Here is a 16,297-nt window from a genome sequence, read left to right as displayed (position 1 = left end):
TTATGCTTGATTATCTTTGCATACTGATTATATTCTTTGGAGATTTATTTTAAGAATAATGTGAGGGCTAGGATGAAGTTGCCTTCTCTATTAGTTTGGTTCTGCCACGTTCTTGGGTGGCACGACCATGCTTGGCCCATTTTAATTCAAGTTCAGTGTTTGGTGTGTTTTAGGTCATCCAAATGATGCTAATCTACGCTGCAAGTTCATCTTTACTGTGAGTCTAGCTCATTGTTCAGCAGCTCTTTTTAGTATAGAAGTGGCTTTGACTGATGGATTTCTCCTCTGGGTTCTTGTTGTCTTTTAGATTTTGGTGTATTCATTCCTCACCATTTTGTTAGTTCTTTGATAGTTTTAAGAACATGTTTTTCTGTTTCATTTGGGTTTTAAATTGTCCTCATTAGAATGATATTATTATTACAATGATAATCTGAAATTAGAATTAGAATTAATCTCATTAGAATGATAATCTGAAAGTACTGGTTCTCACCATTACCAAAAGCAAAAATCATATTATGCTCTTTTCAAAGACTCAAGTTGATGTTCTAAACTGGTAATGGAGGGTAGCTGTCAGAAAATTTGTTCTGTTTAATATTCAAAAAGGGCGAATTGTTGTCTGTTCCTAAAATGATGTGTCACTAGAATACGAGAAATAAAATTCCTCAAAAGCTTGGTGGGTGATGTGTAATTAGCAACAAGGTACATATTCAGAATAGCTCCTTAGAATGTAATTTGTAAATAAATAAAATGATGATATTTGTGGATGACTCATAATGCATCTCCTTACTGAAGCTATTCCTTCTTCCCCCTCCTTCCTTGCCTTATCTAATCTGTCACAACTCTTGTTAACTTGATCTCCTTAATATCTCTTCAGACTCTGTGCCTTTTCATCCCTCTGTCCTTTACCCAAGTTCAGATTGTCAACATCTCTCTGCTTGAGTCTTCCTTCTACTGTCCTATACCCTTTGAAATGTAACCCATTGGGTCCCATTCTCAGGAGAAAGTCCCAGCTCCTGTGTGGTCCACGTCCCTCCCAAGACCATTCGCTGCCTGGCTGCCTAGCTCCTGCGGTCACACTCTCACACTTTCAGCCTCCATCTTCTCTTTCATTTTCCTATGCTACTTCTACAGTCGGTACTTTTGTAAGCACTTGGTAATTGTTATTAATCATTAGATGAATGACACAGTATTCTCATATGAGACAGATGAATGAGTGAATGATGTGTGTGAGGCTAGGGAGATCCAAGTAGTCACAGGCACTCTCATGTTTCTATTAGAGAGCTGTGTAGGTAGTTAGTTGAGCCATATTGCATGGCCAGCTTGGTAATATCTGAACTTAATTTACTCATTTTATATCGCCTGTCTTTAGAGCAAACTTTTCAGTGAAAACTCAGAACAAACATAACAAAACACCACCTCCCCTCAGTAGTTTGTATTTTATCGGCTCCTGCCCCCTGCCCCACCAGGTAACCTTATGTTAGGATTGTAGAGGCATCTCCACAAATAGCATCCACAAGGTTCAGACTTCATCACATGTCCTTACAATGCAACAGCTGTAGATTACGTACTGTGTTCCTGAGTGACAGCCACACACAACAGATACTGGCGTCATCACCCAATTCTTCAAATGTGAAGGACTCCAGTGACACCCACTTTTAGTCCTTGGGTCTTTGGCGGTAAAGAAGAATCTTTGTCATCAAAGGACCTCAAGTCCATTGTTTTTTGTTATATAGAATGAAATGACTCAAGTGTCTTCCTTTCATGTGTTTGGAATGTGTCATGCTGTAAAATCAACTATAGGATACTATAGGGCATCCTGACACAAAAACTTTTATCATCATCTAGTTGACAGTGCCTTTTTTTTTTTTTTTTTTTTTGGACAATGCTACTTCTTGTTTTGTTGACTGTCATGATCACTGAATCTCTCATTGATTGCACCAAAACATTTTTTCTCTATTTTGGTAATCTGACATACTGTTTTATTAGAGTTATTTGGCAAGTCTTGTTACTCCTGCCAAGTAAAGAACAGTTCCAAGATACGCAAACTTAAAAAAAAAAAAACTTGATTAGAAGTTATTTTAGTAATTTGCATTCTGATCTGCAGATAGGAGATAAAAGTAGAACTGTAGCTCCCCCAGTGGTGAGAAGTTTATAGTAATCAGTGCCACACACCCTTTCACTCTCTTCCTGCCTGTTTTAAACACCAGTAATGGGGGCACCTGGGTGGCTCAGTGGGTTAAAGCCAATGCGTTCGGCCCAGGTCATGGTTCCAGGGTCCTGGGATCGAGCCCCACATCGGGCTCTCTGCTCAGCGGGGAGCCTGCTTCCCCTCCTCTCTCTCTGGCTGCCTCTCTGCCTACCTGTGATCTCTGTCTGTCAAATAAATAAATAAAATCTTTAAAAATAAATAAATAAATAAATAAATAAACAAACACCAGTAATGAGTTCAGTCATTCTCAGTGCAGCCTTCTAATCCATCTCCTGCTGTTCTTTGTGGTACCTACCAAACAAATTGTATAAGCAAATAAAGATCACCATTAACAGCTAATCTGGACTAAGTAGTTACTGTGTACCAGGCACTGTACTGTTTACCATGCATTATTTCATTGCATTCTTGTACAGCTCTGAGTTAGAGACCATTATTATTCCCATTTTGTAGATGGAGAAACTAGGGCAAGACTAAATAACTGGTAAATGATAGAGGCTGGATTTGAACTGAGGTCAGCTGCCCAGATTTTTAACTTCTGAGCGATTACCTCCCTAACCAGTGAAGGCCGGGTTAAAACCAAAATGATTCATAGTAAATATGCTTTTGCCTGTGCTTTCATTAGGCTAAAATAAAAAGCCAGTACCTTTGTACTTTTCCAGATTGCAGACCAACTTAGCACAACCTTTTTCATCTCTTTCTAAGAAATTTATAGTTTTTTGTCTATTTAAAAAAAATCTTCTGGAAGATTTCATAAATATGACTTGAGCTTTTATTAACCTCTTTTGCTTTTATTTTTTCGTATCTCCAACAACCTTTATAATTTTTGAGAGAGCAGCTATCTTTGTAGGCTGTCTTATACGTTCACAGATGGTATTATTTTATCTGTCCTCATACCATCTGTAGCATCAACCTAGTCTGTTCCAATTGGTGTTATCTTTCATTTATGCAGGAGTGAGTTATTAAAATAAAACTTTATATTTGTATAGCATTTTGGGTAAACGTTAGGGTAAAACATTGATTTATTTTATCACAACAATCCTATGCGAAGAAAATTTAATTTTTTATTTTTTTCACCTCATCTTGATTTACTTTATATGTAGTCTTTGGAATTGAGCTGAATTGAATTCAAGAACTACTTATTGAACACATATTGTCATCCCAGAACTGTGGGAATGAAGAAATGATCCCTGTTCTCACTGAGCTTACAGTCCAGCAGAAAAAACAGAGAAGTAAATACAATTACGATTTCCACTATGGAAAAACAGTAGAGGGTTGTGTGGAAAAGAATGATCGAGGATTAAATCTGGTCTGGTGAGTCCAAAAAGCCCTTTCAGAAGAAGGGTAAGTAGGAGTTTGCCAAGCAAAGTGGAGCTGGTAGGTAGTAGAAAAGAGGAAGAGAGTCTTCAAGGCAGAGTAAGCAGCAAATGAGGAGGCCCTGATGTCAGAGAACGTGGAGTGACCAAAACATGCAACAGGTTCAGTTTAACTGAAAGTTACAGTGAGAGGAAGAGAGTGGCAGCAGCCTGAATTGAGACTTGAGAGGTGAGCAGGGACCAGTTGTCTTCTGGGTCAATGAAGGACTCTGGATTTGCATCTAAGATTATTGGCAAGTCGTTGAAGAGGTGAAAGCAGAGGTATGGTTGGAAAACCACTCGGGCTACTGTGTGGAGACTGGATTGGAAACAGGAACAGAAGTGGATGGAGGAAAAGTTAGGAAGCTCTCTTTGTAGTCTGTGTGAGAAACAATTTTTACTTAAACTAGTGTGACGATAGTAGAGATGGAAAGAAATGGATTGATTTAAGAGGCCAGCCCACTGAGAATGGAGGAACCAGTGTGTCTGTCTACAGAGCTCAGATGTGTTCTACTGTGTCATGCTGAACCAGATACCTGTTCTACATAGTAGAGTATGAGCCAGAGAAAAATGGGTTAGAAATGAAACCAAGTTAGTATGCATGTTGTAAACAGGCATAACCTCACAGAGTAGTTGAAAGGATAATAAAGAGAAAAGCACTCAATTAACTGGGAAGTTCTCAATTTAACAGTCAGCTAGGCAGGATTCTGAGGCTTGCCCTTTACATCAGTGGTATGGTATCAACAGAACTTTGTTAGACAAACGTGTATTCAGAAGGTCATGTTTCCCTTTGGCCCGAAGTGTCAGTTCATTCTTTGATTTTTGGCTTACTTGCTCATTCGTTCATTTAAAAAAAAATTTACTGAGTGCTCATTATCTACTAGGTATGTGTACTTATCTCAGTCTTTAATACATTATGGCCATCATACCTACCTTTGGCATTTTTAGGTGCTAGATGGGCCACATCCCATTTAGGGGACATTTAGTCAATCAGGTTTCCATTTTAAGTTGACAGCCTCACCGTTTTCTCCCCGGTGGCCCACGCTGCAACTCTGGTCTGCCCTTGTCTCCTGATGTCTAATCTTCTGTACTCTCTGTTTCTGCTCCCAGTCTTAGCTCAGGCTCGGTATGCCTCATCCCACTTCAGTCAAACAGGTGATCAGTTCAACCAACACCACCAAATCTTCTATCAAAGTGGTTGGCTGACTGAATGAAGTGGTATTTGACTGATATGATTAGTCATTTCAATCAGACTAGAAAACTCAGTTGCCCATTGTGGACCTATTGTATTAGCCAAGGTCAAACAAGCAGTTGTAGTAAATAAATCCTCAGTCTCAGTGATTTAAGTACAATAAAAGTTTATTTCTTGCTAATATAACATCCAGCTGGTAGCAAATATGGGGGTGATGGGTTTTCTGCTCCACTAACAGACCCAGGCTAAGACAGTCTTCCATGTGGCTTCTAAGATTGTTCTGGGCCCAACATTCAGTGAGGAAAGAGCAATGTGAAAGATCACACAGGATGATTTTATGGGCCCGAGCCAGAAGTGGCTTAATTGTTCCTGCTTACATTTTATTGTCTACAACTTGGGTACAGGGCCTTGCCTAATTGCAGAGGGAAACTGGGAAATGTCATCTGTGTGTTTGCCCAGGGGGAACAGAAAAGCTAATGAGGCAGTTTCTGCTGCACCTAGCTAATGACTTCCCTTGTATGGTACCTGCTCTTTGATTCAAATGATAGGGATTAGGAAGGGCCAGAGGCATGGAGGAGGAGTCCCTTAATGTTTTTCTAAGTAGCTATTGTCACGGTGCTGGGCATAAAAGTGGGAAATGTCTATGTTCCGAGTTGCTAACATATCTTATAATTGTTACTACTCTGTTCTCACAGGGAGATAAATGCTCGACTAGATGCTGTATATGAAGTGCTCCACTCAGAATCCAGTGTGTTTGGTCAGATAGAAAATCATCTGCATAAACTGCCTGATATAGAGAGAGGACTCTGTAGCATTTATCACAAAAAAGTAAGTGTGATAGAAATCAGATAGAGTAAAACTGATAATGTTCTTCAACATGAGGACACCAGATGGTAAAGGAAAACATCTCAGAGATTTATCTTGTTATTATTTTGTGAAATCTTGTGGATAACCTGAGAGAATTCTTAGAACGTTTAATGGCACAAATTAAAGTTATTTCAATTTTTGCATTGTAAAAAGTAAAATTTGCCCATTTCTGTTAACTACAGCAATACATAGAGGTCCTTCTATTATAATGCAGGATATTCTCAAATTTCATTCTCAAAATGTGGACCATCATCAAAACAGGAAATTTCTTAGAGTGGCCATTTTTAAAAGAAAGATTAATTATTTGAGAGAGAGAGAGAGTGCGGGCCTGCACATGTGCCCTCCGGGGGCTGTGGGGTGAGCAGGGAGGGGAGAGAGATTCCAAAGCAGACCCTGTGCTAAACACAGAGCCAGAAGTGGGACTTGATCCCATGATCCTAAGATCACAACCTGAGCTGAAACCAAGAATCCATCACTTAATCAACTGTGCCATCGAGGTACCCCTAAACTAGCCATTTTTAAAGCGAGTTGCCTTCTTTCTTTTGACCCCAGGACAACTTCTTATTTGAGTTATCTAAAGGAAAAATCTGCTTATATATCTGTGGTGGTATCAGTATGCAAATGAGTTTGGGTATGGAAGCTAAGTAAAAAGCATTATTTTGATTTTTATCTCTTAAGCTTTGCAGTTTGTCATAACAATAACAAGAAAGGATTTTCCCATGAGGCTAGCAGGAGATTTTTTCTGCAAAGATCTTTCTGCAGGGGCGCCTGGGTGGCTCAGTGGTTTAAGCTGCTGCCTTCAGCTCAGGTCATGATCTCGGGGTCCTGGGATCGAGTCCCGCGTCGGGCTCTCTGCTTGGCGGGGAGCCTGCTTCCTCCTCTCTCTCTCTCTCTCTCTCTGCCTGCCTCTCTCCCTACTTGTGATCTCTATCTGTCAAATAAATAAATAAAAAAAATCTTTAAAAAAAAAAAAAAAAAAAAAAAAGATCTTTCTGCAAAGATACGGAAACTTTGCAAATCAGAAAGGAGTGGCACAATATACTCAAAGTGCATAATGGGAAAAATCCTCAGCCAAGAATACTTTGTCCAGCAAGGCTATCATTCAGAATAGGAGAGATAGTTTCCCAGACGAACAAAAACTAAAAGGAGTTCATGGCCACTAAACCAGCATCGTAAGAAATATTAAAGGGAAAGTTGAATGTAAAGAAGAGACCAAAAATGAAGTATAAAGCTAGGAAATTCAAAAGCAGTAAAAATGAATATTTCTGTAAAAAATCAGTCAAGGAACTCACAAAAAGGATATAAATTATAATAACATATACCTAAAACATGGGGAGAAGAGGAGGGTTCAAACTTAAACAGCCATCAACTTAATAGAGACTGCTACATGCAGATAAGGTTATATACAAACCTAATGGTAACCATATATTAAAAATCACTGGTAGACTTGTAAAGAATAAAGAGAAAGAAATCTAAATGTATCACCAAAGAAAATCAATAAAACATGAAAGAGAGAAAGACAAGAAAGGATCAGAGAAAGTCTTAAGAAACAACCACAAAACAAATAATAAAATGGCAATAAATACATATCTGTCAGTAATTATTTCGAATATAAATGGACTAAATAATCAAAAGACAGAATGAATTAAAAAAAAAACAAGGCCCATCTATACGCTGCCTACAAGAGATTCATTTTATACCTCAGGACACCAGCAGATTAAAAATGAGGGAATAGAGAAACATCTACCATGTAAATGGATGTCTGAAGAAAGCCAGGGTAGCAATACTTATATTGGACAAACTGGACTTTAAAACAAACACTGTAGCAAGAGACAAAGAAGTGCACTAAATAATAATAAAGGGGACAATCCCACAAGAAGATGTAACAATTGTAAATATGTATGTATCCAACATAGCACCCAAATACATAAATAGTTAATAACCAACATAGAAGAACTAATTAATAAAACAATAATAGATCAATGCACAGATCATCTAAACAGAAAATCAAGGAAACAGTGGTTTTGAATGGCACATTGCACCAGACGGACTTAACAGATAAATTCAGAACATTCCATCCTTAACCAACAGTATACACATTCTTTTCAAGTGCACACAGAACATTCTCTAGAATAGATCACGTATTAGCCCACAAAACAATCCTCAGCAAATTTGAGAAGATCAAAGTCATACCAGGCATCTTTTCTGACCACAATGCTATGAAACTGGGAGTCAACCACAAGAAAAAATCTGTAAAGACCCCAAATACATGGAGGTTAAACAACATGGTACTAAATGAGGAATGGTGAATCAGCCAGGAAATCAAAGGAGAAAGACAAAACTACATGGAAACAAATACAAATGAAAACTTGATGGCCCAGAGCTGCTTGGGTGGCTCAGTCGGTTAAACATCTGCCTTCAGCTCAGGTCATGACCCCAGAGGCCTGGGATCGAACCCTGCATCAGTCTCCCTGCTCAGCAGGAAGCCAGCTACTTCCTCTTCCACTCCCTCTGCTTGTGTTCCCTCTCTTGCTGTGTCTCTCTCTGTCAAATAAATAAAATCTCTAAAATAAAAACAAAAACAAAAACAAAAAAACCCCACACAAAACATGATGGTCCAAAACTTTTGGGACACAGCAAAGGCAGTCATAAGAGGGAAGTTTTATAACAGTACAGGTGCCTACCTCAAGAAGCAAGACAAATCTCAAATAAACAAACTAACCTTATACCTAAAGGTTCTAGAAAAAGAGCAGCAAACAAAACCTAAAATCAGGAGAAGGAAGGAAATAATAAAGATCAGAGCAATAAATGATATGGAAACAAAAAACAGTAGAATAGATCAATGAAAACAGAAGGTGGTTCTTTGAAAATAAATAATAAGATAGATAAACCCCTAGCCAGACTTACCAAGAAAAAAAGAAAGTACTCAAATAAATAAAATCACTAATGAGAGAGGAGAAATAACAACCAAAACCATAGAAATACCAACAATCAGAATGTTAGAAACTATATGTCAACAAATTGGACAACCTGGAAGAAATGGATAAATTCCTAGAAACATATGAACTACCAAAACTGAAACAAGGAGAAATAGAAAACTTGAACAGACCAATAACCAGCAAAGAAACTGATTCGGTAATCAAAAATCTCCCAACAAACAAAAGCCCTGGACCAGATGACTTCACAGATGAATTCTACTAAACATTTAAAGAAGAGTTTATACCTAATATTCTCAAACTATTCCAAAAAAATAGAAGAGTAAGGAAAACCTTCGAATTCGTTGTGTGAGGCCAGCATTGTCCTCATACCAAAATGGGATGGATAAAGACACTGCTGAAAAAGAAATTTATAGGCCAATATTCCTGATGAACATAGATACAAAAAAACCCAACAAAATAATAACAAACTAAATTCAACCCTCCATTAAAAAAAAAAAAAAAAAACAACCGAAAAAAACCCATCACAATCAAGTGGGATTTATTTCTGGGCTGCAGGGGTGGTTCAGTATTCCTAAATCAACATGATACATCATTATCAATAAGAGAAAGGACAAGAATTGTGATCATTTCAGTAGTTGCAGAAAAGGCATTTGACAAAGTGCAACATCCATTCATGATAAAAACCTTCAACAAAGTAGGTTTAGAGGGAACATACCTCAACATAATAAAGGGCATATATGAAAAACTTGCAGCTAATATAATCCTTAGTGGAGAAAAACTAAATAAGATAAGGAGTAAGACAAGGATGTCCACTCTCACCGCATTTATTCACCATAGTACTAGATGTCCTAGCGACAACAGTCAGACAAGGGAAAGAAATAAAATGCATCCACAATGGTAAGGAAGAAGTAAAACTTTAGCTATTTTCAGATGACGTGATATTCCCTAGGGAAAACCCGAAAGACTCTACCAAAAAACTTCTAGAACTGATAAATTGAGTCAAGTCCCATGATAGAAAAATCAATGTACAGAAATCTGTTGCATTTGTGTATACCAATAATGAGGCAGCAGAAAGAGAAATTAAGAAAACAAGCCCATTTACAATTGCACCAAAAATAAATAATATGATACCTAGAAATAAATCTAACCAAAGACATGAAACACCTATACTCTGAAAACTATAAAACACTGATGAAATGTCCAACTGATAAATTGGTAAAGAAGATGTGATACTGGCGTGCCTGGGTGGCTCAGTGGGTTAAAGCCTCTGCCTTCGGCTCAGGTCATGATCCCAGGGTCCTGGGATTGAGCCCCACATCAGGCTCTCTGCTCGGCCGGGAGCCTGCTTCCTCCTCTCTCTGCCTGCCTCTCTGCCTAGTTGTGATTTCTCTCTGTCAAATAAATAAAATATAAAAAAAAAAAAGATGTGATACGCACACACACACACACAAAATGGGGTGTGTGTGTGTGTGTGTGAGTGATACAATGGAATATTAGTCAACCATAAAAAAGAACAAAATCTTGTCATTTGTTATGTTGTTGATGGTGCCTTAGAGAATATTATGCTAAATGAGTAAAGTCAAAAAAGACAAATACCAGATGATTTCACTTGTGTAGAATTTAAGAAGCAAAACAAATGAACATAGGGGAAAAAAAAAGAGTGAGCAAACCATGAAAGACTTTTATTTTTTTTTAAGAGTTTATTTATTTATGTGACAGTCAGAGATCACAAGTAGGCAGAGAGTCAGGCAGAGAGAGAGGAGGAAGCAGGCTCCCTGCTGAGCAGAGAGCCCGAGGCAGGGCTCAATCCCAGGACTCTGGGATCATGACCTGAGCCAAAGGCAGAGGCGTTAACCCACTGAGCCACCCAGGTACCCCAAAAGACTTTTTAAAAACATATATATTTATTTGAGAGAGAGCGAGCACAAGTGGTTTGCAGGGACAGAGGGAGAGGGAGAGGCAGACTCTCTGCTGAACACAGAGCTTGACATGGGACTTAATCCCAGGACCCTGAGTTCATGACCTGGGTTGAAGGCAGACACTCAAGTGAATGAGCCATGCAGGTGCTCCAGGGAGACTCTTAATTATAGAGAGCAAACTGTTGTTTATGAAAGAGGAAGTGGGTGGGGGAATAGGTGAAATAGGTGATGGAGATGAAGGAGTACACTTGTGATGAGTACTGGGTATTGTGTAAAGGTGTTGAGTCACTGAATTGTATACCCAAAGCTGGTAGTACATTGTTTACAAGCTGGGGTTTAAGTGAAAGCTTAAAAAAAAAAAAGAAGATGAGAGATATATTGGAATATTACAAAATGGAGTATTATTGAGCCATGAAAAGAAAGAGATCTTGACATTTTTGACAACATGAATAGACCTAGAAGGTATAATGCTAGGTGGAATAAATCAGAGAAAGACAGATACCATATGATATCACTTATGCATGGAATACAAAAAACAAATATGAGCAAATCAATAAGGAAAGTGTGGTGTATATATACAGTATAATTCAGCTATAAAAATTAAAAAGTATGAGATCTTGCCATTTGCAAGACATCAGTGGACCCAAAGTGTATTATGCAATTGCAGGGTCATAGGGTAGTGCACTACTAGGTATTTACCCCAAAGATAGAGATGTAGTGAAAAGAAGGGCCATATGTACCCCAGTGTTCATAGCAGCAGTGGCCACAGTCACCAAACTGTGGAAAGAGCCAAGATGCCCTTCAGTGGACAAATGGATAAAGAAGATATGGTCCATATATACAATGGAATTTTATGCCTCCGTCAGAAAGGATGAATACCCAAATTTTGTATCAACATGGATGGGACTGGAGTAGATTATGCTGAGTGAAATAAGTCAAGCAGAGACAGTCAATTATCATACAGTTTCACTTACTTGTGGAGCATAAGGAGTAACATGGAGGACATTAGGAGAAGGAAAGGAAAAGTGAATTAGGGGAAATTGGAGGGGGAGACGAACCATGAGAGACTGTAGAGCCTGAGAAACAAACTGAGGGTTTTGAAGGGGAGTGGGGTAGGGGGTATTAAGGAGGGCACATATTGCATGGAGCACTGGGTGTGGTACATAAACAATGAATCTTGGAACACTGAAAAAATAAAATAAAAAAATTAAAAAAGTTTATTATACTATGTGAAATAAGTCAGACTGAGAGAAGTAAAGCAAATGAACAAACAAAAAAGCAGAATCAGATATGTGAATAGAGAACAAACTGATGGTTGCCAGAAGGAAGAAGGTGGGGGGATGGACAAAATGGATAAAAGGGAGTGGGGGGTGCATGCTTCCTGTTATGGAATGTAGAAGTCATGGAAATAAAATGTACTGCATAGGAAATACAGTACTGTATTATATCTATAATATCTATATTATATCTATATAATATATCTATAATACTGTAATGACATCGTGACAGATGGTTGCTGCCCTTATGGTGAATGAGGGTGATGTATAGAGTTGTCAAATTGCTATGTTATACACCTGAAACTAATGTAACAATGTGTTTCAACTCAAATAAAAATAAACACTAAAAAATAAAACTTCCAACAACAACAAAAACACAGATGACAGTAATTGAAGACAACACCAAGAAATGGAAAGACAGTCTATGCTTCAGTATTTGGAAGAACAAATGTTGTTCAAATGTCTGTACTACCCTGAGCAATCTACAGATTTAATGGAATCCCATCAAAGTACCAACAGCTTTTTATTCACAGAACTAGAACAAATAACCCTAAAATCTGTGTGGAACCTCAGAAGACCTGAAGTAGCTAAAGCAATCTTAAAAAAAAGAAAAGCAAAGCTGGAGGCATCACAATTCTGAATTTTAAGTTTTATTACAAAGCTGTAGAATCAAAATAGTATGGTACTGGCATAAAAATAGATGCATAGATCAGCGGAACAGAAGAGAAAATACTGAAACAAACCCACAATTAAATGGTCACTGAACCTTCAACAAACCAAGAAAAAATATCCACAGGAAAAAGACAATCTTGGAGTGCCTGGGTGGCACAGTTGGATAAGTGTCCACGTCTTGGTTTCACCTCAGGTCATGAACTCATGGGTCCTGAGATCAAGCCCTGGTTGTCAGGCTCTTCACTCAGTAGGGAGTCTGCTTAAGATTCTGTCCTTCTCCCTCTGCCCCTCCCCCTACTTGCACTCACTCACTAAGAAATAAATTCAAAAATCTTAAAAAAAAAGAAATTGGACCACTTTCTTACAGCATACACAGAAATAAGTTCAAAATGGATTAAAGACCTAAATATGAGACCTGAAGCCATAAAAATCCTAGAAGAGTACACAGGCAATAACTTTTGTTGACATCAGCTGTAGCAACGTCTTTCTAGGTAATGTGTCCTGAGGCAAGGGAAATAAAAGCAAAAATAAATGATTGGGACTACATCAAAGTAAAAAGCTTCTGCACAGTGAAGGAAACAGTCAACAAAACTAAAAGGCAACCATTGGAATAGGAGAAGATAAATGACATATCCGATAAAGAGTTAGTATTGAAAATATGTAAAGAATTATATAGCTCAACACCTAAAACCCAAATAATGCAATTAAAAAATGGGCAGAAGACATGAACAGACATTTCTCCAAAGAAGACATCCAGATAGCCAACAGACACATGAAAAGATGCTCATTATCACTTATCAGGGACATGCAAATCAAACCTACAGTAAATATTACCTCACACCTGTGAGAATGGATAAAATCAATAATATAAGAAACAACAGGTGTCAGCAAGGATGTGGAGGAAAAGGAACCCTCTTGCACTTTTGAAGCAAATGCAAAGTGATACAACCGTTGCGAAAAACAGTTTGGGGGTCCCTCAGAAAGTTAAAACCACCCTATGATCCAGCAGTTGTACTACTGGGTATTTACCCGAAGAATACAAGAATGCTAATTCAAAGGGATACATAGACCCTTTTGTCTGGTCTGTTACAGCATTATTTACAATAGCCAAATTGTGGAAACAGTTCAGGTGTCCATTGATTGATGAATAGATAAGGAAAAGGTGGTGTATGTATATATATACATATGTACACACACACACACATACAGTGAAATTCAACCATAAAAAATAATGAAATCTTATCATTTGCTATGATATGGATGAAGCAGAAGATTATAATACTAAGCGAAATAAGTGAGGAAGACAAATACCATATGATTTCACTCATGTGGAATTTAAGAAACAAAACAAATAAGCAGAGGGAAAAAATAAGAGAGACACAGATCAAGAAACAGACTCCTAACTATACAGAACAAACTGATGGTAACCAGAGGGGAAGTGGGGAGGGGGAAGGATAAAATAGGTGCTTGGGATTCAGGAGTGTCCTTGTCGTGGTGAGCACTGGGTGATATATGGAATTGTTAAACTTCAATATTGTACACCTGAAACTAATGTAACACTTTCTGTTAAGTATACTGGCACTAAAATAAAAACTTAATTAAAAGTAAATAAGTTAGTGCCAGTTCAATGAAAAAAAATCCAAGAGATTTTTCACACTTAACAGAAATAATTTATCTTCAAAATATGCTTAGAATTAACCAAAATCAATTAAGTATATTTATATTGTTGATAAACTTTCTATAGTGTTTTACCTGTTGTGGGAGTCATTCACATACTTTAGGCACTTTGTCTCTTGTAAAAACTTTATGAAATTGAGGAGATACTGTGTTTCTCACTTTCTTACTAAAGGAAGGCTGTGTCTCTCTATATAATGCTACCACAGCATGCATTACCGTGGATAAAATGATGATGCTGAGAAGAGAGTTAGTAGCTTGTTAGTCAGAGACAGAATTAGTATTTATATTAGGGTCTTTGACTGGGTTTTTAGTGGGTACACTTTGGACATGACCATTTTTGATGTAGTAGTTTTGACTACCATTGTATTTTTTTCCTGGTTATCCTGACATGAGCCATCTTTATTTTCTGCCCAAATGTAGATCCTTGCCAATGTCATAATGTTATTATAGAACAATTTTTATGTGCCCACATTTTAGTTGTGACCAATTTTTCATTAGTCTTTACCTTTTTTAGTCCTTTCCCCCACAAAGTTTTACTGGAACGATAAGTACTGCTTCTGAGAATACTTGCAGTGCCCAAGAGGACTTATGTAACTGCTCCATATGCTTCAGCTAAATTTGAAAACAAAGAATAAACCAGAACTGGGAAACACTAATCCCTTGGGAAGAATGCATGAGTTGGTTACGGGGTCAGTGGAGTCTTCTGTACTGCAAGTTGGTGCCCTTGTGGTGTTGCTTTGCTGGCAGAAACAAAGCTTGTGCTGATATTGTACCGTCCCATTACCTGTGGTCCCAGGTACCCACCATCAACAGCAATCTAGAAGCAGCTAGTCATCTTCTGATATACTGTCAGAAGATCAGTAATAGCCTAACTCTCTGTCACAGTGCCGGCGACATTTACCTCACTTCATCTCATCGCTAGGCATTTTATCATCGCACATCAGCATATGAAGGGTGAGTACAGTATAATGTATTTTGACAGGGAGAGAGGGAGACCACATTCATACAACTTTTATTACAGTATATCATTATAATTGTTTTCCTTGATTATTAGTTATTGTGCACCTCTTACTGTGCCTAGTTTTTCAGTTAAACTCTGTCATAGGTGTATGTGTATACGAAAAAACAGCACCTGTGGGGCTAGGTACTATCTGTGGTTTCAGATACCCGTTAGGGGTCTTGGAACATATCCCCCATAGATAAGGGGGGACTAATGTAGTTGAAAGTTTTATGGTTGACACTGCTGAGGTTACGAACGTCAAACCATTCGTTAGGGGGTATCATTAGTCTAGGGCCTTACGATCGGTACTTACTACCCTTCATCAAGGAATAAGTCTCCAAGCAGTCTTCACTGCTTGAAAGGTTTCACTGACAGTTATTAAAGATTTTTGTTTTTCTCAAGGAAAAAATAGGGACAAAGCTGAGAAAATTATTAATTGCTGAAAGAGCTGAGTCAAAGTACTTGTGGCGTCAGGACAGAAGCATCTTTCCATGGCGCTATGACTTCTATTGGGCTTCGCTTCCTCTCTTCAAAATTTGCTTTGATGTTTTCAATCCATTGGGTTGTGTATTTACAAAAGTTTAAAAACTCTGGTAAAAGAATCTAATTCTTTTTTTTTTTTTTTTTATTTTATTTATTTGACAGAGAGAAATCATAACTAGGCAGAGAGGCAGGCAGAGAGAGAGGAGGAAGCAGGCTCCCTGCGGAGCAGAGAGCCCGATGTGGGGCTCGATCCCAGGACCCTGGGATCATGACCTGAGCCGAAGGCAGAGGCTTTAACCCACTGAGCCACCCAGGCGCCCCTCTAATTCTTTTTTTAAATTGAGATACAATTGACATAGAGCGTTGTATGTATGTATGTCTGTATTGTGTTATACCACGTAATCAATGGTTTGATCTTTGTATATACTGAGAAATAATCCCAATAGGTCTAATTAACTTTCATCACTACATGTAGTTATAAAGTCTTCCTTTTCTTATGATGAGAACTTTTAAGATCTGCTCTATTAGTAGTATCCAGACAATGGTGCAGTTTTATTAACTGTAGTTACCATGCTATATATTAAGTCTCTGGAACTTATTTATTTTATAATTGGAAGTTTGTACCTGTTGATCATCTTCAACTGTTTCATCCACTTGCCCTCCTTGGCCCATCTCTGGCAACCACACATCTAATTCTCTGCATCTATGGG

The 16,297-nt window shown here is 38.0% G+C and overlaps 1 protein-coding gene across 1 annotated transcript in view; it reads left to right on the top strand.

The window, feature by feature from the left end:
- MSH3 (mutS homolog 3) overlaps positions 1-16,297 on the top strand; it is a 186,014-nt gene that overhangs the window by 83,360 nt on the left and 86,357 nt on the right. Inside the window, 1 exon segment of the mRNA XM_045999684.1 lies at positions 5,449-5,581. Coding sequence (XP_045855640.1) covers positions 5,449-5,581 — 133 coding nt within the window.

The sequence above is a fragment of the Meles meles genome, chromosome 3 (genome assembly GCF_922984935.1).
Source record: "Meles meles chromosome 3, mMelMel3.1 paternal haplotype, whole genome shotgun sequence".
NCBI lineage: Eukaryota > Metazoa > Chordata > Mammalia > Carnivora > Mustelidae > Meles > Meles meles.
Note: the sequence above shows the minus strand (reverse complement) of the source record. Positions and strands in the feature narration are given on the sequence as shown.